This window comes from Equus asinus, chromosome 14 (assembly GCF_041296235.1).
Source record: "Equus asinus isolate D_3611 breed Donkey chromosome 14, EquAss-T2T_v2, whole genome shotgun sequence".
NCBI lineage: Eukaryota > Metazoa > Chordata > Mammalia > Perissodactyla > Equidae > Equus > Equus asinus.
Window position 1 is genome coordinate 39,504,970 of NC_091803.1, and position 23,178 is coordinate 39,528,147.

A 23,178-nucleotide genomic window follows, 5' to 3' on the forward strand; every position below is an offset into this window, starting at 1 on the left:
AATGACCTGCCTGGACCCAAAGGCCCCTGAGTTTGCCATCATCCCCCAGTTGATAGGGGTAAATTTGGGGTGTTTGTTCAGCCTGGAGGCTGGGAAGGTGCCAAGCATCAATAAATAAGATGCTGAAGGATCACAGAAATGAGTCAGGAAGTGACCTCCTACCAGGGCATATCTGTCCCAATTACGGGGTCAGTCCTGGGGGCGAGCTGCCTCTGCCCCCAATAATACACTTGATTGATAATGATGGGGATAAGACGGGGGTAGCTAAGAAACCAGGACAAAGCTGCAGAGGGAAGGAAGGGTTCTGCTGGAATGTCTGTTCACGGTGCCCTTCGAGCTGGGCTGAGACATTAATGCTTTGCCCACATCATGTCCAAATACAGCACCCACACATCAGGAGAGGGCTGAAGGGTCGGCAAGCCCAAATGGCCTCTGTCTGATCTCCGTCCTTCCAAGATCCAAAAGGTCACCGCTCCTGAAAAGGGGGCCACAAGCAGTCACTGCACTGAATCTCCAGGCCGAAGCTTTGGTTGATGCAGAGTCCTCCGCCTCAGAATAAATTGCCCCATTGTGCAAAGCGATGGCAAACAGCCCTCCATGGCCTCAGACGGCTGCCCGCTCCAGAATCCAGTCCCTGCAGGGAGAGGCCTGCCTGTCGGAGGAGGCGCTGGTTTCCAAGCAGGGCTGTGGAGCTGAGCCCTCCCATGGGAGGCCTGACGGGCGGGCTGGCGCTCACGAAGCCGCCGCTTCCCCTTCGCCGCCCTCGATGACTTGTTGGCGGCACTCTCCCCGCAATGAGGGTGACAGGGATGCCACTACAGTTGTGCTGCGCCACCTGCTCCGCGGGTCCTCAGCCAACTTGGCAGCGAAGGAGGAGGACAGCTTGCTATTCTTGGGGCTCTGGGACTAGGTGTTAACTCCGCAGCTCCTTCACGCAGAGGAAGGCTTCTTTAGGAAACACTCTCCTCTCGCAGCCCTGCCCAGCCTCCTCCCACGTTCCTGCCTCCCGCTCCCTCTGCCTTGCGGCCCCCTCGCCTGCCCAGTCCTCGGCGTCCATCCCTGCCCTCACCCATTCCTGCTCTCCCCCATTTCCCTGGGCACCTTCCCCACCTCCGTGATCACCATTCCCAAGTTTGTATCAGGAAACTGTATCCCTGCGAGTGTTCCCAAGTTCCTGAAAGAGGCGACTCTTTGGGACTTAAGAGCAAGAAGTCAGAATGCCTAGGAGTTCTCGGAATTCCCCCAACCCTAAATTATTCTTAAAATACTCCCAGTACTATTTATGCATTATTGTGGAAATCTAAAATGATTTGCTTAATAAGAAATATCTAGTTCGGTGGTATTTACAAAGAATTGTAGTAGCCTAGAGCAAATAATCGAACCCTGGGAAACACCAGTTTGGGTACTATTTGGATAATCAGACTTGTGAATCTCCTACCAAGATTGACAGCACCAAACAGAATCAAATGTGGACATCATCAACATAAGGACTCGTGCTTCAAAACTTATTTCTTGGAATTCCACTCACATCAAGTATACCATGCAGGTAAACTTATTAGTATTTATTTGATTTGCAAGAGTGACTCATTGCTTGAAGCAGATAGAGCCAGGAACATGCACTTCTAACACGGCATCAGTTAAGAGCAGGGCTGACTCATTAGACGGTGGCCCTTGGTCTCCTGTGAGCTCCTGTCCCAGCTCCTGGAAACTCGACCTTCTCCAACTGCGGGTGTCGGCTCTTCCTGCTCTTCCTTTAGCCTTGCTGGCCTGGGTTCCTTCAAACCACGAATGCTGATTGTCGCACTTTAATTTTCACAGGAGAATTAGAATACTTTTTCCCAATTTCTTGACTGATTTTTCTTGAGAATTGGAAAAACGTATGTTTCCTGAGAAATGCGAGGCGGAAATTCCCACTGATGCCAAGCTCAGGCCTGTAAGGGTTTCCCTTCCCAGAGACCAAGATGGAGACTCTGTCAAGATCTCCCACCCCTGGCCCAGCCGTCCCTTCTGGGCATCCTGACCATGGGGCCAGCACCCTGTCCTCCGGCCACAGTGGATGACTTGGGGCTGCCTGAACGCAGCTGTTCTGCACACCTAGAAAGAACAGCTCCCCCTTTTATGCCCACCAAAATTCTGCATATCAAATTGGCACAAGACAGTGGGGTTCGTGATATGGGTCAAAATTTTAAAATGCACATGTCCTCTGAGCCAGAATCACCTCTGAAAATCAATCCTCCAGACGTACCTGCCAAAAGGCGTATCTACTGAAATGTTCCTGGCAATGCTGTTTGCGGGAGAAAAATCTGGAAACCTCTTAAATGTTCAAATAGAACAATGGTGAAATAAATTATGAAACAGTCGGTGCAGTGGATACTACGTAGTTTTCAAAAGGAATGAGCCAGCTTTATTAAATTAAAGAGGCAAACCACACACTGTGTCGAGTCTGGCTCTCAAGAATTGACAATTTCTGCAACATTACATAAAAGAACCTGACAGTGATCACAGGGGCGGGGGGAGCTGCACAGAGGGTTGGGGGTGACATTTACTTCATTTTACATCTTTCTGTAGTGTTTCAGTTTTTAAGACCATAAGTTTATCACTTCCTCCAAAACGTCTGCTCCCCAGACTCTGCCTCCCCCGTGCTCCCTTTCTGCTGGTAAAAATAGTTACACGCACCCAGAGCTTACTACGTGCAAGGTGCTGTTCTAACAGCTTGACATACACGTGCTTGCGTAACCCCCACAGCCACCCCGAGGCGGATGCTATTAATATCCCCATTGCACAGATGAAGACATTGAGGCCCGGGAGAGCTTAAGTGACTTGCTTCAGGCCACACAGCTAGTCAGTGGCAGAGCTGGGATGCAAACCAGCGGTCTGACATATAACCAGGCATCCCGCAAATTCCTATTACATCAACGAGAGAAACGCTGCCCTGTAATTTCATGATCTACACATATGGCAGCTCCTGAGGGCTGGGTCTGTGTGTCGTCATCTATGTAATACGCCTACCAACCTCCCTGCTCGCCCGGGGCCTGTAAAGAATAGGTGCTCAATAAATGTCTGTTGACTGGAATACAGAGGTTGCCTATAGTGAGCAACTTTGGACGTCACTATCTCTGCTCAGTCTGGCAGGAGGCTGCACTGTCATCAATGTTCTCTCACACCCGACAGCCAGTCCTGAAATATATCTGGGGTCCAATCGCTCCTCACACTGCCTTGGCCAAGCCACCAACTCTTCCAGCCCGGACCCTATAAAAGCCTCTGGACCTGCCCCTCTCCAGTTCCATTCCCTACCCCACATCCAGAGCGAGGTTTTAAAAACACACCCCAGGTCATGTCACACCCTGCTCCAAACCCTTCAGCGGCTTCCCAACCCACTTAGACTAAATCCCAAAGTCACTGTTCCAGCCTCCAAGGCCCTAGACGATCCGACCCTGGTGACCTCCTCTCCAGTCTTATTTCCCCTGCTCTCTCTGTTCTGGCCATACTGGCCTTATCAGAGATACCAAGCTTGCTCCTGCCTCGGGGCCTTTGCACCTACTACTCTCCCTATCTGAACATCCATCCCCCCAATTCACAGGATCTTCCCTGAGACCACTGGAGTGGAAACACCACCCACGTGACCCTCTAGCCTCTAACTCTGCATGAATTTTCTTCAAAGACCTTTTTCTTTGGCGGGATATGTTTCTTTGTCCATTTTCTATCTCCCTTACTCTGTAGAAGTGGAGGCTATCTTTTTTCTGTTTGGGTCTCTGTTATATCCCCAGTGCTTGCTGAGTACTTACTTACTAGGTGCTCAATAAACAGTGACCAGATGAAAACGCTATTGCTGAATACAGGCCCCTTGCAGGGGGACCTTCCATGTGTCTACTCAGCAGAGTTTTTATCCTGGAGGTGCACCAGATTCCCCCACTTTTTCTGGAATTCGTAAAAGCCACACCATCCTCCTCTTCCTCTCTCAGTGGAACTGACCTCTCCGCCTTTACCACCAAACAGAAGTGGCGGAAACAGAACATAGTTACTGTGATGGGTGGGATGCCTAGGAGGCAGGAGGACATCTGAATACTAGAGAAGAGGAGCTGTGGTCCTCATCATCTTCAGGAGTGATTCATCATGACCCCTTGGGTAGGAGCCCTGCGGGAGTGAAGGGCCAGCACCCTGGGGACTGCACTTTTGCTGCATCCCTAACAGCAGCCCCAGAAATAGCCAGGCTGGTAGATGGAGGGGATTAAGTGGCATTTTACATGTCATCTCTCCAGGTGACAGGGCAGCGGGTCCCGGGGGAGGTGCCTCTGAGTCATCAGCTACGGAGGAATGGGGCATTTTCCTACGGGAGAGGCCTGGTCCCTGGAGGGGAACAATGCCATCTGGGCCACAGTGACCTCTCGGGCTCTCTGAAAAGCCAGAGCTCCGCAGGGGCACCTGGTTTCCCCAGGGCAGGCCCTGAGTCACTTTATCTGGACCAGGAGATCCCTGTGGGGGCGGGAGGGAAGAGAAGGATGACTTTGGGGATGATTCACGTTAGAACAGTCACCGTTTCCTGAGCACCTACTAGGTCCAGAAGGCTCCGAGTCCTGTATCTCAGTGTAGCACGGGGGGTTCTTGCCCCGGCCTGCAGCCTTCTCTCAGAATGACCTTACACAAGTCACTTCAATGTCCTGCGACTCCCATCTTTCACCTGTAGAGCAGGACGGATGGACGGATGGATGGATGGAGGAATGGATGAAGAGAAAAGAAATGTCCGTGGAGTTTCTGTAGGGATTTTCTCCTCCTCGTCTTTGTCACAGGCTCGGTATTAACAGCGGCGAACACAGAGAAGACGCTGTGCTGAGCTCTTGACGACCTCATACCCCCACAGACCAGAGATGCTGACACTTCTTTTCCCATTTTACACAGAAGGAGACTAAGACTCAGAGAGGCTGAATTCTTGCCCAAGATCCTGCCCCTCCTCGGGGGAGAGGGAGAAGAGAGTATCACCAACGCCCAAATCCCCATGCTCTCCATTTGGGTACCAGGGGTCTCAAACTCATCTGCCTTGGAGGGCCAGGCAGCTGATGGAAATCAGCGAAGCAGGCCAAGGGGGAATGCAAGGCAGAGTAGTCAGAAAGGTGAAGCCTGGGGCATCCTCATCTTATCAGAAGTCATTCACATTTATACTTTATCTCAAAACACTGCCCACACCTAACCAGTCTGCCAGTCCGGCCGCACTTGAGATGTCTTGCATAGGACCTGCGTTCCTTTCTGGCAACTGGGTGATGCTGAGGACTGTGGAGCCTGGAAGGTTCGGGCCGGTCCACGAAAGCAACGTGAGTTAACAGATCCTTGGAAGGAGCTGTGTAATTCCTCTTGGCAGTGACTCGCACGGCAAAAGGCGTTAGCTTAGGTTAGACGAGGCCTGGTGGAGCACAGGCTGGGGCATCTCGACCCCAGCGAAACCCCTACTCGCTGGGAGAACACGGCAGCTCTTATTTCAGCAAAAAATATATTTAGCAACTTTAAGAGTAAATGCAGCAGCAGATGGGGGTGGGGAGTGGGGAAATCGGCAACCGCATTTTCTGCTGAAAATCCAGTTGGGAATTTGTACTGTGACTTACATTACTCTAGCTGCCACCCCCGGAACTTTTTCTCTCCCCTCAAGGAGCCACGGAATATGATGCATTTCCCTAGGATGAATTACTCTGCAGAAAAGCATTTTAATAACACGCTAAACAACTGCACAGCAAAGCATTTAAGCCTTCAGCGCTTTGCGGTCCAGTTCCGCAGAATGAATTCTTGGATCCAAGCCTCCCTTCATTAACGGCTTTCAGAAGACTACCTGACGTTTCTGTCGGTATCTGCCAACATCTGCCACGTGTCACGTCTCCGTGTCCACCTTTCCCCGAAACACCAAGAGGATGCAAACAACATGGGCTCCCAAAGGAAGCGGGTAGTGGGGGCTGTGGTTCATCTGCTCACCATTTCATGGGGCAGACCGGTCCTCACCTGGGCCGGATCGACACACAGAGCTCAAAATGGAAAAGAAATAGCCTACTTCCTATCGTCCTACTTTCTAATTCAGACTGCTGCTGGCATTAGCAAGGAAGGCAATGAGATGCAGAGAGATTTAGGGAAAAAATTCAACCTGCTGATTCTTCAACTCTCAGATTTGTGCAGATGGCAGAATACTTGGAAGTCATGATGCCCCTTGCAGAACACAGTGAAATACTGACACATTAAACAGAAAAAGCAGGTTCCATCGAATGCTGGACTCCAGGTTGCACAAGCCTGAAAGTTTTAAGGAATATTTATGCATAAAAACATGAGCTAGTTGTACCCTCTAGCTAACTCCCCTGCCTCCTTTCCCTCTCCCGCCCCACATCGGAATGGGACCTTTACTGAAGTCCAGCAGAGGACTAGCTAGCAGAACATATGAGGGAGCATGGAGCATGAGCCAAATGCGCCACAGGTAACCGGAGTGTCTGCTCAGCGCATCCGAAGCCTGTGTGGAGAGGCTGCGAGCAGTGGGCAAGAGCCAGGAATGAAAACTCAACTGTCTACCGGGGCCAGGCAGGCAATGCAGGTGGGTATATGAGAAAAACAGCCAAACGCAAACAGCGAATGGCTGGGAAGGTGCAGCTCGGGGTCCAGGAGACAACGGGAGTGGCGCTCAGTGGGGGCAGCGCAGCACTGTTCGTCTGTAGCCAGATGTGGTTGAGGGGAATGGGGGTGGGTATTCGTCTGCCCCAGTTGCGATAACAAAAGACCACAGACCGGGTGACTTAAGCAACAGACATTTATTTCTCACAGTTCTGGAGGCTGGAAGCCCAAGATCAAGGTGCTGGCAGATGCAGTTCCAGGTGAAAACTCTGTCCCTGGCTTGTGGATGTATGGCTGCCTCCTCGCTGTGCCCTCACATGGCAGAGCGTGAGCTCTGGTCTCTCTTCCTCTTCTTAGACGGGCACCAATCCCATCATGGGGGGCGCCCCCCATGACCACAGCTAAATCCAATCATCCCCCAAAGGCCCACCTCCAAACACCATCTCTCTGGGGGTTAGGGCTACAACATATGAATTTTGAGGGGCACAAACATTCAGTCCATAATCGGGTGTGACCCATCTGATTTTTCAAGAGAAGCTTGATATCTGATTGTTTTTTTCAATCTGATACCTTCTAATTTTTTGATGGTGGCAACATTTTAATCAAGAAAAACAAATAACAACCCCCCCCCCGGACTTGTCAAATAAAACAGGTCAGAGGATCAGGCTTAATCCACAGGCTGTGGGTTTGTCACACATGCTCCAAAGCATGGGCTATGGCACCAAACAGCCCAGGCTCTGGGGCACCAGGGGACCTCTCCGGGACCTGGAACTTCACGAAATCACCCTCTTGTTGGCAATTTCCACCTCGTGGGCTCCCAGGAAGCCTGGATGAGCTGAAGCAGGTGAAACACTAGCCCACGGCCTATAGCAAGTGCTCCACAAACAAGCAGGGGGACGGGGTGAAGCTGGCCTTTGGACACGAGTCCATTTGCGTTCAGCGGTGGAAAGGGATCTTTAGGGTCCTGAATCAGCATTGGAAAGAACCAAGGAGATCTGTCAAGGTTTATAAGAATAACTATGCTTTTCAGGGTTTATTTTCTTAGTCGAGAGAGACTTTTTTAAAGCTAGAATCTCTTAGGATGAGCTTCTGAGCTGGGATGCAGGCCCACTGTTTTCTGTGGGCACAGAGACAGAAAGTCATCATGTGGAGGTCACCAGCATGGACCAACTCGGCGGCAGCTCATCTTCCACGAGCCCCAGGTGAAACAACCCACAAGTTCCAACCTGTAATCCCATCTCGCTCAAAAAAGACAATGGAGTAGAGGGCAGCGGAACTGCAACTGTGAGAAAAACCAAAGGAAAAGAGCTGTCTCCTTTCTGCTGGGGTCCAGGCTGACGTTTAGTCAGAAGACGGGTGTCAATATTGTGTCATGTGCAAAACCTCCTAGTGAAATTCTTTGTACTTTTCAAAGCCCATGAAATTGAACCTTATGTTCTCCATGCTAATTAGGCACAAAGGTTTCTCTCTCAGCTCCGATGAACAGCAACCAGCGTGGCAGAGATGTCACAACACGCTGAGACGCTCGTGTTCACAGGCAATTTTCACAATTCCCATGTTTGGTAAACTCTTGACCAGAGACGCCTGGATGCCCGTGCCGGGCGGAAGGCACCCCAGCTCGTCTGTGTGGGCAGTGTTTTCTCTTCTTAGACTTGCGGCCAGCAGCCTTTCTCAGCGTCGGGGTCTAGGACCAACCCTCTAACTCCATTTTCATCAGAGAGTTTAGCCAAAATACACACGACTTGGTAGGAGGTTAATTTCTAACATGCATCACAGGGCAGGGGGCTGCCTTTACAAGAAGAACAGGAAGACTTCTCAGGAACTATTTGTGGCACTTTCAAAACAGCATGATCAAGGCCCTGGTATCACAAATAGCTGAATAAAAGAAAAACAGTTTTCCATACTACGTATTCTATTTGGAAAAAAAAAGGCGTCTTTTGAACACAGGCAGCAAGGTACAATTATATCCTCTCATGAAAGCCCTGAAACAATTAGAAAAACATAAGCAAGCAGCCTGGCTACAATTTCAAAGGCCCTAAGCAGGTAAGTGGGGCAGCCCTGTCGATGTCTGTCCGGTTGGAAGTTCATTCAACTTGGAGATGCCAGGAAGTGTGACGCCAAAGGTGTCCCCACGGACAGAAGCAGGAATGAGCCCCCTGTTTTGAGTCACAGCATCACTGTGCCAATGAAACAGATCTCAAAACCCTAGTGGACCATTTTAGAGAGCTACAGTGAAAGGACACTCTTATTTTCTCCCTGCAAATCAATGTTTCTCAAACGACGAGTCCCAACCCCATTTCCAGGGATCCACAGGGTTGCTGTGTGGATTTTTACATCTTGTGTTTCCATTATGGTGATGATATTTTAGAAATAGCAGAATTATGTTCTATAGCATCTCAAGACTGTAAAACCAAGTCTTGCTTCATCATTTCGGTTCCCTAATTCCAAGGATGTAAATGTCTCAGGCTGATAAGAGACTCAGAAGAAGAGAGTGGACTAATCAGAGATTGATGGTGCCTGCCCTAGGGCGCCACACAATGAGACCTGAGAAAGGTGGGCGGATGGACTCAGCAGGCAGACATGCTGGCGAGGCATGTGGCACACGCAAGAGAACCTGCCGCCCACCAATGTGAGCAAAGATCTGGTTTCAGAAAAATGACAGCGTCCACTGCATTGACAGTTTTGAATTGTAATGATTTTGTAAGTGCTTAACATGTAAATGTCTTTAATTTTTTTTACTTTTATAAGAGATATAAGAAGAAATTATACTTAGTTTTAAGCTTGTTCATATTTCAGTAATATTAATATGAAAATAATTTAAGTCGGTATCAATGGAAGCCTGTGAGAATTTTTCCCTGGGTACATTATCCAAGCTGAAGACACAGAGACCATTTTAGTTCTGGAACACTAATGTGTAGATGTATAGAAAACGCGTCTTTCCTCTGATCAAAATGCACGGAAGTGTGAAACCACGCCGCCCGGAATTTACTGCAAACCAGATCTACAATGCCTGTTTGCAGACCTGCTCTTTCATAAGCCCCGTAGGAACTCCACAACGCTGTGGCCCGAGCCTCCATGTCGGTGCCTCCTACGGCTCCTGAGCCCATGTGGTCCCAGGGTGTCGAGGACAGACGTGTCGTTGCATAATCTCGGAAGAGAGACAGGAGGGCGTGCTGGGCGGGGCACTCGCACGAGCACGGTACTCACATGAAGAAGGGCACGAGCTGAACCAGCGTCTCTTTCTTGGGGCTGGCGGCAAACTCGGGGACCATCTGGATGACCTTGTTCATGACACTACGTAGGTAGTTCTGGAGCAGCTTCCTCCGTTCCTCCACGAACTTGGCGTCCTGAGAAAACGGACAGAAAGGTGGGCTCAGGCGTGCTTTCCTCACCCATCCAGAAATGACCCCGGAGAACATATGACCATCAGCCATCACCACCCCGACAGCTTACGTTTACTGAGGGAGTGCCACGGGCTTGACACAGGGACGATGCTCACGATATTATCATTATTCAGTGGGGAAAGCAGGTCCATCAAACTGCCTACATTGCGCTCCTATGAATGAATGAAGTCTTCGCAACCAGGGCTGCTATTTACTGAGCCCCTGCAATGTGCCACGTGCGGTGCTGGGTCCACGGATAGAACAAGGAACACAAATGGTGGAGGTCACGGTCCAGTAGGGGAGACACAAATGGATCCAGTGACCCACAGGTCACCATAGAATTATTAACACACTAAATGCCACTCTTCAGAGAGCGGGCTTAATTTTGCCTTCACAGGAATTTTCTGAAATACAGATAAGTTGCCACTATTTAATAAAGACTTTATTAACAGACAAAGCACACCTTCTTTTGACAAACTCAGAGACATGGCAACACAGCCCTACCCATAGGGCCACGCCAGGCACAGGGGCCCAGGTCTGCACAGTCTCCACCCCGCGTGCTTGGGGGCTCTGTGCTCCGGACCCTCCCCACGCCCACTCCCGTCTGCCGGACCCCCGTGTTTGCTTGGGCCTGGGAGGCAGGGCTGGGTTCCCAGCTGTGCATCTTGTGCAGTCATACAGGGTCAGAACTTGGACCTGTGTGATGATCTGCTGTCCCTATCTTGCAAGGCTTAATACTTCTGGAACAAGGGGCCCCACATTTTCAAGTGGTCCTGGGCCCCACAGATTCTGTAGCCTGTCCTGCTCATACACGTCTGCACTGGGGGCCTTGGCTTATAACAAAGAAGCCCTGGCCAGTGTAGGGGCCGGAAAGGCTTTCCTTGAGGAAGTGATGCTCCTTCTAGACTGAAGGCCAAGTGGGGTAAATAAGGGAACAGCAGAGAGAGGGTGGCAGGAGGAACAAGCCATTCATCCTCACAAGAACAGAAATTTCTCTGATGACTCTCACATGACAAAGGAGGAAATTGTGGCTTAGAGGGGGCTGGGCAGCTTGCCCACAAGGTCCCACAGATGGAACGGGACACTAACCTACATGCTGTTCCCCCGTCTGGTGCCAGCACATAGTCGGCCCCAGACATGGGCTCAGTAACAGTCAGAATGAGGCCACGTGCTCAGAGGCACCTGAGATCATGCCCAGTATGTTCCCTGGTCTCAGAGGACAAGTCTCCACAAGGTCCTGCTAAGGACCTGAGCATGGCAGGGAGGTTCTTTTATTTTCGAGGAAGATTAGCCCTGAGCTAACATCTGCCACCAATCCTCATTTTTGCTGAGGAAGACTGGCCCTGAGCTAACATCCGTGCCTATCTTCCTCTACTTTATATGTGGGACGCCTGCCACAGCACAGCTTAACAAGCGGTGCGTAGGTCCATGCCTGGGATCCAAACCGGGGAATCCCGGGCCACCAAAGCAGAGCATGCGAACTTAACAACTGCACCACTGGGCCGGCCCCTAGGGATTCTTTCTTAAATGTTGACAGATTTAAAAAATAATAATGCAGGATGCCTAATGAAATTTGAATTTCAGATAAACAATGAATAATTTTTCAGTAGTCCCAGCTCAATATTCAATAATTCATAATTTTTCAGAATTCAAGTATGTCCCATAGAATAAAACCTTTCCATGTAATATTTGGGACACACTTATACTAAGAAATTATTGTTAATCTGAAATTCAAATTTCACTGGGCAGCCTGTACTTCCTCAGGCAACCCTCCTGCGAGCACAAGGTGGGAGGAACACGGAGCGTGTGCTGCCAGCAGAGGTGCCCAGGACCACTTCAAGGTCACGGCAAGGTCTTCTCGCCCAAAGCCACCCCCTGATGAGCCGCCCCAGCGGGGACCTTCCTCCAGAGGGGTGGAGCACTCACACACTGCCACTGGCCACTCCAACTGCGTGGCCAGTGCAGTCCCAGGCCGGTGGCTAAAAGCTCCTGCAGCCCGGCGGGAGGCGCACTGTGTGAAGAGTGGAGGCATCGGCCAGCAGAGCCATCGGGCTCCACTCAACATCTGAACACCAGGTTCTCCTCTGAGGTCTCCAAGTTTCAGCCCGCCATCAAGCAGCCAGACACCCTCCCCTGGGTTGACACGCTGTCTGAAGTTAATCTGGCCTCGGTGGCCATTTGCAGGAGGAGCCCTCAAGGGCTGCCTGAGAGGCTCTGTGCGGGGCGACAAGGAAGGAGCTCATTGGCCCTGGAAGAACTCGGGGAGACGCCTTCTTTCTTGGAGGGGGGATGCTCAAAACGCTCTAGAGCAACAAGGAGAGACTGGAGATGGTCTCCATGCAGCTTGTGAGGTGGGGCTGGGCTACAGGGTCCTAGCAAGGTGAGGATGCCCAAAATGAAGGTCACAGGATCCCGCCCAGGAGTCAAATCCACCCATTTTCACTTGACTAGTGGCTCCTCTCACCCAGGTCCCAGGGCAACAGTGACTGGCAGAAAGGTTATAACCCTGGAGGAATCCCAAATCTTTCCCACATACTCATTTCTCGAGATTGCCAGTCCCTGAAAAATCCAGCACGGCAGCCATCTGAACTTGACATGGAGCAATTTTTCCCGAGCTACTCAGAACAAGCAAGGCTGCACTGGTGGAGACTTTATCCATGCTCTGTGCCCAGCGCTTTCCTTGTGCCACGTCCTTACAACACATCTGAGGCCGCGAGCTGAAGCTCAGGAAAAGGAAGGAACTTGCCGGAGGGCACAGAACCCCAAGGCAGCTGAGCAGGGCCCCAGGTCTTCGGCTGGCTGCAATTAGAGCCACTCTCAATCCAGAGGCATTCTTCAATTTACAGAAGAAAAAGCCAGGGGTCCTCTAGACTGCAGGCTTCCCCAAACCAGATTCAGCAGCCAGAACTTCCACTCGCAGGACCGGAAGCCATTTACTGTGTAAAGAGGGGGCAGCCTGTCACCTTGTGCCTGACTGCTGACCTCTGCCCAGGACGCTGCTTTCCTCGGGTCTCAATCTGGTCCTAGAGGTGTCGACACCTCAAGTGGCCGCACACGACCTGGCAGAATGCAGTGCGGCAGTAAAGATCTCAGAACAATTCATGGAGGCCTCTGGTCTTTCTGGTGACTGCCATTTCATTTTTGTCTTTTTATTATGAAAATTTCAAAATACGGCAAAAAGGAGAGCAAATGATATAATGAATCCCCATAACCCTTTTTATCTAATAAAAGTCTTAACCCTTTCATATTTGCTGCATCATTTTTAAAGTAGGCTTTTTTTTTTTTGGTGAGGAAGATTGGCCCTGAGCTAACATCTGTTGCCAATCCTCCACTTTTTTTTCTTCCCCAAAGCCCCAGTACATAGTTGTATAGCCTAGTTGCAAGTCATTCTAGTTCTTCTATGTGGGATGCCACCACAGCATGGCTTGATGAGTGGTGTGTAGGTCCACGCCCAGGATCCGAACTGGCGAACCCAGGGCCACGGAAGTGGAGCACGCAAACTTAACCACTTGGCCACAGGGCCGGCCCTGTGCTGCATCATTTTTGTTGTTTGCTAAGGTGTTTTAAACAGGATTACAGTTATCGCATTTCACCCCTAAATACTTCAGTGTGTATTTCTAAAATACTAAGAACATTTTTCCTATTTAACCACAATACCATTATCACCTCCAATGAAATGAATGACAATTTGTTGGTGTTATCTCACACCTAGTCTGTATTCAAACCTTTGAGTTTTCAAATGTGCCTACTGCTTCTGGAATTTTTAAAAAGGGGTTGTAGTCCATCCCAGAAGGAAAGTGCAATTCTTCAGCTGGCTGAATGCAACCCCGTCCAGAGCAGATGCCCCTTGGGGGTCAGTCTGATTCTGACCTTGTGGTGAGGATGGCGTTGCCTTTTCACCACAAGCCACTAACGGCTTGTATGGCCTAAAAATATTAAAATCAAGATATTTTTGCATAAAATCTAGATTCCTGGCCACCCTTGAAAAATGGCCCTCATCAGCTGAAGCAGTGCCACCATCCCACCCCGCCTGCTCCCCTCAGTCCCATCCCCTGCCTGGCCTCTGCAGGACCCCTAATTTATACCACTTGTCCAGACAGTAGGATTGGCTGAGGCCCTACAAACCATCCAAGAGGCTGCCCTGGGAGATGATCACATTACGAGGTGACATTCCTCAGGCAGGCAGAGCGAGCTGCACTGCCATTTAGCAGCCCTACGGTCAGGCGACGGAACTGCTCGGAGCCTCGGGTTTCTCATGGGGATAGGGATGTTGCCTACCTCCTTCGTGTAACCTAGGCTAAGCACCCGGGAGCCAACATCGCCCGCCAGGCTCTGTGACAGAGGCTGATGGCTCATGCATGTTTAGCCAGGATGCTTCTCCTCAAGGAGTTCCTGTGTGCTCAGGGTGAGGACAGGCAGGTGGACGGTGAAGGCCCAGGAGGGGGACAAGTGCTGTGACAGTGCGATCCACAGGTGCTCAGGGATGCCAGCAGGGAGTCTGCATGAGGAAGGTGGAGAGGGTTTCACTTCGAGGAAGCCACCGCTGAAGAGGCTGCTTCAGCATCTCCTGGAGGAAAGGCGTCTGTGCAGTGGTCTAGGTCGGTGCCCCCAGTGCGGGAAGGGCATGCCAGGTGGAGGGAATGGCAAATGCAAAGGCCATCAGCAGAAGGCAGGCCCGCATGGCTGGGTTCGGTGGTTCAAGAGAGACCAGACAGCAGCCCCCACAGGAGTCTCATCATCTACAGCCTTGTAGACTGCAGAAAGAAGGCGACGCGAGGTGGAACACAGGAGGTGCGGGATCTCATAAGCATTTAGAAAGACTGCCACGGGGGAAGTAGGCTGTAGGCAGCCTTAGGCAGAGAGAGCTTTCAAAGGTCTATCGTACTACTTTCCTGCTTGAAATTCTTCAATGGCTCCGCATGAACTCTGTCCACCTCCCAACACGCACAGCTAAACCCTCAGCGTGGTTGACAGGAAGCTTTGAGACGTGGCCCAGCGCGCCCTGACCCCCTCACTTCACATCACCGTACCCCCGACCTCTGCCCACCTCAACGCCATCACCATGTCAGCCCTGGACCTTTTTCTTGTGTCCTACACTGTCTCCTGCTGTCTTCAGACCTTTCCCAGGCTGTTCCCTTGGCTTGGAATGCCTTGCCATTTCGGTCTCTGCTCTTGAGGCCCTACCCTCGAGAGGCTCCTGGACATGCTGGCTAAGGCAGCCCAGGCACGCCCCGGTCCCAGCCCTAGCCCTACCTGTGCTCTCGTTTCTTCACATCTTTTACTGCTGCCTGGAACGGTCCCACTGGTTTATCGTGCACCTCCTGCTTCCCCACCTCCCCACTGAATTTTAAGTCCCAGGATGGCAGGGACCTGATCCGTCTGTTCACCCCTGTACCGCCAGAGCCTAACACAGTGCTGGAGATCACCAGAGGCCACATAAATGTCTGTTCTAAGAACGACTAAACATGGGGGATGGATTCAGGGAGGCAAGGCAGGCCACCAGGGAGAGCAGTGTGGAAGCTGTTGCCAGGTTCAGAGGAGAGGTGGCAAAGACCCCTGACAGGGGAGTAGCATGGAGACAAGAAGGCTGGCCTCAAAATTGCTGCCTGGTTCCGAATTCCCTCTGGGCCGGGAGCAAAGAGCAGAAGACGGGGAAACAAGTGAACAAAGACAGGGAGCTGGTCCTTCAGAGACCCCATTTTGTCACACGGGAGTCCTGGGGGATCAGCATCTGTGTGGGGGCCTGCCCCACCACGTAGGCCCGGCGCCTAAAGGGCCATGGGGTATTTGTGAGTTTTTCAGTTGGGCTCCTGGGGCCACAGCCAAAATGCGGCATTAGAAGTGATGGGACTGGATGGAAGCCCAGCGCATGGCATCTGCCAGACCCCTCTGGTGGCCGCTTAATGAGTCCTCGCTGCCCGTGGCCCTGCTGTCATTTTGTGCGGCATTCCTATCATAATACCATTGTCAATTATGGCTTAGAACTAATAATAGAGAGCTCTGGGAGTTAGTCCTGCTTTAAAAAAGAACACTCAGAACTATTTTAATGGGAGTGTTTTTTTTCCCCTCCAGAAAAGGTTAATTTTATTTTGAGCTTCAAGAAGATAAAGACACCATCAAATTAAGAATAGCTATTTTAGAAGCGATAGAATATTGTGAACAAGACGACAAGGTACGGTTCCTAGACCAAATGCAAGGACCCCCGCCCCTGAACTGTCTGACACTTTCTTTTCTGGGTCCTTCCTGATGAGGCGCCTTCTCAACCACGTCCTACCTCTCCAAGAGGACCGTCCCCAGGAGGTGCCCCGGGTGTGGGCCGCCCAATGGGCAGAGGTGACTCTGTGTTCCAGAGTCCTTTTCATTTTCATCTAAGGATATCATGGCATTTTATAAAATAAACAGAAGGTCCGGTCCATCAGGAGCAGCAAGCAGCTCAGGGCCTGTCGAGGGACGGCTGCTTCAGAGTCAGCAGATCTGACAATGCGTCACTGGCTAGAGAATTCCAAAACATTGACTCGAGTCCCAAGGAGCCCAGCATTAAGGTCCTCCTGCTATGCCCTCCTGTGCCCCATTCTCATGAGACTGGCTCACCTACTCTGTTTCTTCTTCCTGGGCACAAAGGAAGACAGGATTTCCCAGCATCCCTGCAATGAGATGGGAGCCACGGACTAGGTCTGGCTGATGTGACGTGAGTGGGAGGCAGGCAGCCACGTCCAGGCCTAGCCAGGACAAGTGCCCTGCAACTCTCCCCATTCCCTCTCTTCCTTTCCTCCAGGAGTGGGGAGGCCACATGTGAAGATGGCAGAACCAAGGAAGGAGGGCCACCAGAGGCACTCGATCTGCACTGGGCTGTGACATAAATGTGAAATCAACTTCATTGCTGAAAGCCAACGAGTTACCGATTTCTACTACACGCTGTTAGAGGCACTGGGGCTAATTCTGCTGATTCCCACATGGCTCACTCCATGGCTATCTGCGCATGCCTGCCCATGTCCAGGGCAGCGTATGCTGAGTGACTGTACACTGGCACAGAGACGGGGCCCCTGCACTTGGGGAGCTCAGAGTCTACACGGGAAGGAGACCAAAAGCAGGTACAGGAACACATAGTGATTAGCGCTATGGCAGAGACGGTGTGGGATGGATGGGAGGAAAGAGGATGCACTCAGCCTGGGAGAAGATGTCTTCAAGGTAAGACGTGAAGAATGAGAAGAGGGCAAAAGGAGGCAGGGACCAGTGAGGAGACCGCCGAGGTTACCCAGGCAAGAGATGCCGGTGGCATGCCCTAGGCTGGTGGCTGGGAAGAGAAGTGAATGGATTCGAGTTCTCTTTTAGAACCTAATCCCAAGTGGAACATGCTGATGGGTTGGAGTCGTTCATTTACTCATTCAATGATCCAGTCACATACTAGTTCACTCATTCATTCCAGATATTCCTCAGGGGCTTACTGTGAGCCAGGCGCCGGGAATAAAAAGATGAGACTGGATCCTGCCTTCATAGAGCTTACAGTCGGTGGGGAAAGACGGACAAGTCAGTCATCACCAAACAGTGTGATAAAGCCATGAACACGCATGATTCAGCAGGCACAGGTCTGCTGCGGGGCACGTGGGGGCACCTTCCCAGGTCATGCGATGTGTAATTATTGTGATTGTAGCAGCAACAGCAGGAGGAGTCGTCACCATCAATGTTTACTGAGCATCTTCTCTGCCACACACTGGGCGAAGCACTCACATGCCTGTTTGATTGAATTTATTTAGTATTCCTGTTTCAGAGAGAGGAAGCCGAGACAGAGAGGGTGAAGCACCAGTGCCCAGACACACAGGCACTGAGGAGCGGGGACAGGAACCGGCCCCGGGAAGCCCGTGCCCTGTATCCACTCTGCTCTAAGAGGGACAGAAAGATGTCCTGGCCAGGGAAGAGCCTGGAGATGCCGAAGACCACAGCTGGAAGATAAGCACAGGGTTTACGATCAGGGGGCACTGGCGGGGGCCTGGAGGGGAAGGCAGGGGCAGACTTGGGAGATCGGTCAGAGAATCTGGACTCTGCCCTCAGGGTGACGGGTATTTTAAGCAAGAGAGTGACAATCAGCTATTCCTTCCTTGAGATTACAAAGAGGAGTCCGATGCTTCAGTTCCTCTGTCCAGTGTGGCTGAGCTGGGAGAGGCGGAGGCAGCTCCTCTAACCGCAGGCCCCATCCCGTCACCCTCGGATGCGGGGATGAGCGCGCTCCACTGCAAATACTGCAAACCTGTGAACTCCGCTTCATTACAAGGGTAACGCCTGAGCAGCTGTTTCTGGGGAGCCCATCGTGCAATTGCTACTTGGGAGAGCGAGGAGAGAAAATTCCTGTTATGGCTATTCTAAACACTCTTGACAGGGACGTCTCAGAGCAATGAAGAGCAGGGCATGATGGACCCTCGCAGCAGCCTCCCCAACATCACTGAGCCCCCTTATAAGCTTCTGACCAGGCATCTTCAGCAGAGCTGCACGGAGGGTCTTCACTTGATTAACTCAGGGAAATAATAAACACATGAACTGAGAAAAGGACACTGTTCTAATCTTTACACTGATGATGGGCTCCGAGTGGTCACAAGGGAGGTCCTGATGTTCATATCTGGGCCAAACAGCTGGGAGACCAACCAGGCTGGTTTAAATAAGTTTCGTTTAACAAGCTTTTTTTCTAGGTGGTCACCAGCTGGAAGCCACCGGATGTGAATGAAAGAGGGGAGGAGGGCTTTATTTGGAGTAGTTCGGTAGGTGGGGGGAGAAGAAGGCTGGGACGTCTCTAAGGCACCCTTGGTGAGAATTCAGGCCATGAGCCTCTACAGACACCCACGCATTTAGAGCCCAGAGTCGCCGTCCCTCCTGAAGGGACAGGGAAGCAAAGTCCTGCTAAGTACTTTATGCCAGCAGCTCAAGGCCACCGCCATTTACCAAGCAAGCAGTTTGGTAATTGATTGGGAAGGACAGAGAAAGACAAGAAACAGCCCTCGCCCTACGGAGGTCACTGTCTCCTCCCTCTCTGAACAAGCACTGAGTCCACAGGATGTTGCTGAGTTACCCATTCAAGCAAAGATTTATTTGACACCTCCTCTGCCAGGCCCTGTTAGGAGAAGTGAAAAACACCCAGCTCTTGTCCTAAAGGTACTGATGGTCTGTCAGTCACTCACACATTCAAGCAGCCATCAGGCACCACAGATAGAGTGGCGTGAGCTCTAGGGTGATGTATGCAGCAAACCCTACAAGCTAATGGGCATGAGAAACTGGTACCCAGACATCTCCAGTCATGCACAGAAACCAGGAAAGACCAATTCCTTCATTTCAAGCATGGAATGAAAATATATCCCAGCTCCTTTTCCTGCTCAGCCATCTATGGCCATCTGTGGTTTGACGTGGTTGTGGGGTCACAGGCTGGGAAGCAGGGGACCTGGGGCCTGGTCTCATGCTGCCCCCCCACCCTGTGCATGTTCTGGGGAAAGCACGGTCCCCCCTGAGCTCAGTTTCCTGACTTGCTCATGGAGTGGGCAGGTCAAAGGATCCCTTAGCTTCCTTCCTGTGCAGACACATTATGATCCTTGATTTAATTAAGCCTAATTTAGTTAGTGTAATTCCTCCTTCCATGCCAAGTTTTGAGACTAATTAAAGAAAAATGAGAGAATCCCCTAGGTATTCTCATCCCACATTCTTCTCACCAGCTACAGGGCTTCTTACAGCACAAGAGACAACGTAAATAACCCAGCCACAAAAAGGATGCGACGCAGCCAGTTTGTTAAGGAAAAACGCATAATGGCCTGATATGACCCAAAAATCAATAGAGCAAAGACCTGAAGAATCCTGAATGACCACAGGTCTTCCAATAACCCTGACCTCTGTAGTAGGGCCCTCCCTTAGAGAGGAAAAAGCACAAACTCACCCATCAGCTCACTACCTTATTTAACCTTCCATCCGTCAGTGCCTTTTTATTACTTGGATTACTTTATTATTTGGTCCAGGAGCCACATCCACTCTCCCAGGAGTTACTTTGACAACTTTAAGGTCCCTGCTGTTTTCCCCGTTGACTTTTCTCCCCATCCCTGGTCCCTCTCCTATTGTGAAGTAAAAAACTGCTGCTATTGGCTTGTGGATAGGAAAAATATAAGGCCATGGGAGAGGAACAAGGAAACGAGCCATCCTCATGACAGCAGCTAACGCTGCGGAGCTCACGGGCAGCACAAGGGCCGCGCTCAGCCCTCCTGGGTGCTGGTGACGGGGTGATGCTGTGATTACCATCATCATCATCCCTTTCACAGCTAAGGACACTGTGGCTCAGAGGCCTTCCGCGCCATGCCCAAAGTCAACACCTAGAAAGTGACGGCGCTGGGGATGGAACCCAGGCTGTCCAACGCCAGAGCCCTTGCTGCTAATCACCCGGCAATATTTTCAATATTTACTTAAAGGAGAAAGAAGATCAACATTTCTTAAAGACACTGACCAGTTTACAGTTCAAGGCACATTTCCAGCTGGGCGCTCATGTAACCCGCCAAACCACCCAGCACCCTGGGCAGTCTCAGTCCCACTGTATGGGCGGGGGGCAGGGGATGGTATGGGACAGAGGACTGAAGAGGTTACTTACCCTTTCCAAGGCCACACAAAAAGTAGAAGGGCCAGAACTCAAATTCTGGACTTTTTGTTCCAGACTCTACCCATCTTTGCACTAAATTGCCCTAAATTGCTGCCCCCTATTTTGCGTAGAACACTGTGTGTGGGGAAGGCAAAGAAAATCATGAACCCTGCCTTTCTAATGGGTAACAGGAACTCCCAAGAAACTAAAAACATCCTCACAATAGATGCATAAGGAACGACAGCAAGAATCAGCATCATCACTAACATCTGAGTGCTTACTACAGAAAATTCTAAGTCCTTTGCGCCCGTTCCCTGGTTTCATCCTCTACACGACTTTCCCGGGTGGGTTGCTCTACCATTCCCATCTCACAGATGAGGAGTCAGAGGAGCAGGAACAGGAGGAAACTCCTCGAGCTCATGGATCTGCTAATTTACGGAGCTGGGATGTGAACCCGGGTCCTCTGACTCCGTCAACAGCATATGCTAAAGCCCCCACAGGGAATGGCGAGGGCCACCGGAGACTGGTGGCCTCCCCAACCGTGTCTGAATAGGACTTTCCACATGACACACAGGAAGAGTTATGAGTCTGTCAGCAGCCCCGAGGCTGGATTCTGATGGCCTCTGGGTGAAACGTTGTGGGAAGACAAAGGGCAGACTCAAGAGGACATCACAGACCCAAAAGTCCTCTCCACGCTTCCTTCACGGAAAAGGCCACAGGGCTTAGTGCCGGTACCAAATTCAACCTTGCTCTCCTCCTTGGTCCGGGAGACCCTCCTTCTCCCACTCAAATCATCCCTACTGAGGTTGTGGGCAAGCCCAACAGCTTACAAGATCTTACTCTAAAAATGGGAGGAAGACAGACCAGACCCCCAGGGCTGGGGAGCTCGAGGAGGAGCACAACACATGACAGAGCTTGGAGACTGTGAAACCGCACTCATGTGCTATCAGTGAACTATGCTAAATGTCGAACAGAAAATAAATTCCCTCCCCCCACCCCCCCCCATCTCCCATAATGAAGGCATACCACACCAGGCCTTAACTCAAACAGGAAAGAAAGCAAGTCTCTATTTCAGAAAAGGAACAGAAGATCCACACAGGGCTCAAGGTACATTTATTTTCTCCTCCCACATGTTTCTCATAACAACAGTAACAATAATAATACCATGGCCCCCCACTTTATTTCGAGCTTACTATGCGCCAAGCACCATGTGAAGTGTTTACCCGCATTATTTCAACATTCCTCTGCAACAGCCTTATGAAGTAGACACTAACATCCCCATTTTGCAGATGAAGAAACTGAGGCTCCAAGAGATTAAGTGCCTTCTCTAAGAGGAACGGAACTGGGATTTACAGCCACGTCTATCTGAGTTCAGCTCATAATCACGATGCTGTCCTGCCTCTTAGGATCAATGTACTCACAACCATGGGAGACCTACAGCTTTGCTAAAAACAGAAATGAAAAACAAACTAGTCCTGCAGTTCACACAGGGTGAGCCAAATACCATTGTTCTAAAAACTCTCCTCTTGGCCCAGCGACAAGTATTTGCAGCTGGATGAATTCATGTCTTCATGTCAACAGAACCCCGTCTGTGGGAGGGTGGATTGAGTATAGAGGCTTCACAAAAGCCTCCTTTGCTCCAGATGAGTCGGATACGGAGCCTGACCCCCTGAGGTGGGAGCCAGCCTCCTCCGAGCCTGGCCCAGGCTGGCCCTCGGCAGGACACAACTAACGATCTCATGGCAGGAAAGCGGCACCTCTGCCGCAGTTAAAGCTTCTTTTTCCCTGTTAGTGACTTTGCAGCCAAGGGAAACTGCAGGCTGGACAGCTGCGGAGGGGGAGAAAGGTGAGTTCATGCACTTAATGGGAAGAACTCAGAGGGGAAAAAAGACACTGCCCATGTGCAAATATGTCTCTTCTTGGAGCTGCGATCTTCGGTGCCAGGAGGGGCCAGTGTGGACGGGGCCAGCTGAGAGGGGGCAGCTACTACTTTAATCCTGGAAACTGTGGCCTCGTGGGAAAGGGCGTGCCACATCACCTCCACTTTTATGTGAAATCTCAGATTTTAAAATATTGAAAATTGACTATAAAATATTTAAAGACCAGGTGGATCAAACAAAACGCAGCGTGCAGGCCACACAAAGCCACCAATTGGAGACGCCTGATCCAACCAGATGCTCCTTAATCTAGAACACTTTCCCCAGACTCAGGGAAGCCAGGCCTGGGACCCAGGATTCCCTAGGAAAGCAGCATGGTGCGGCCACAAGAGTCACTCAGAGCCCGGCCCAGCTCCAGCGACCGCTTAGCTGAGCGGCCGTGAGCAAGCTGCTCCACCTCTCCGGACCCCCATTTCTTCGCCTGCGCACTGCGCCTGTTAAGAATGCCTGACTCAGGATTATTGTGTGATAATGAGACAATGTGTGCAAAGCACACACCGGGGCTGTCCTCAGCATAGCAGACACTCATACACAGTGACTTCCTTTCTAGAAGCAAGCACAATTCAGGTTCCTTCTACCTTTAAAACGACCTTATTTTTGAGCAATCCTGCAGTATTTGGTCAAATTAAATACAGCAGACTACACAGCCCAGCAGTTCTGCCCTGAGTATCTAGCCCATAGAAGC

The 23,178-nt window shown here is 51.0% G+C and overlaps 1 protein-coding gene across 14 annotated transcripts in view; it reads right to left on the reverse strand.

The window, feature by feature from the left end:
* SNX29 (sorting nexin 29) overlaps window positions 1-23,178 on the reverse strand; it is a 577,711-nt gene that overhangs the window by 117,877 nt on the left and 436,656 nt on the right. For 10 of the 14 annotated variants that reach the window (XM_070484912.1, XM_070484908.1, XM_070484911.1 and 7 more), the window contains one exon: window positions 9,784-9,923. In XM_070484912.1, coding sequence (XP_070341013.1) covers window positions 9,784-9,923 — 140 coding nt within the window. Of the gene's footprint in view, window positions 8,452-8,473; window positions 8,559-9,783; window positions 9,924-23,178 lie in introns of those variants that run through there. The other 4 variants (XM_044747510.2, XM_070484910.1, XM_070484909.1 and 1 more) reach the window with 3 other exon arrangements.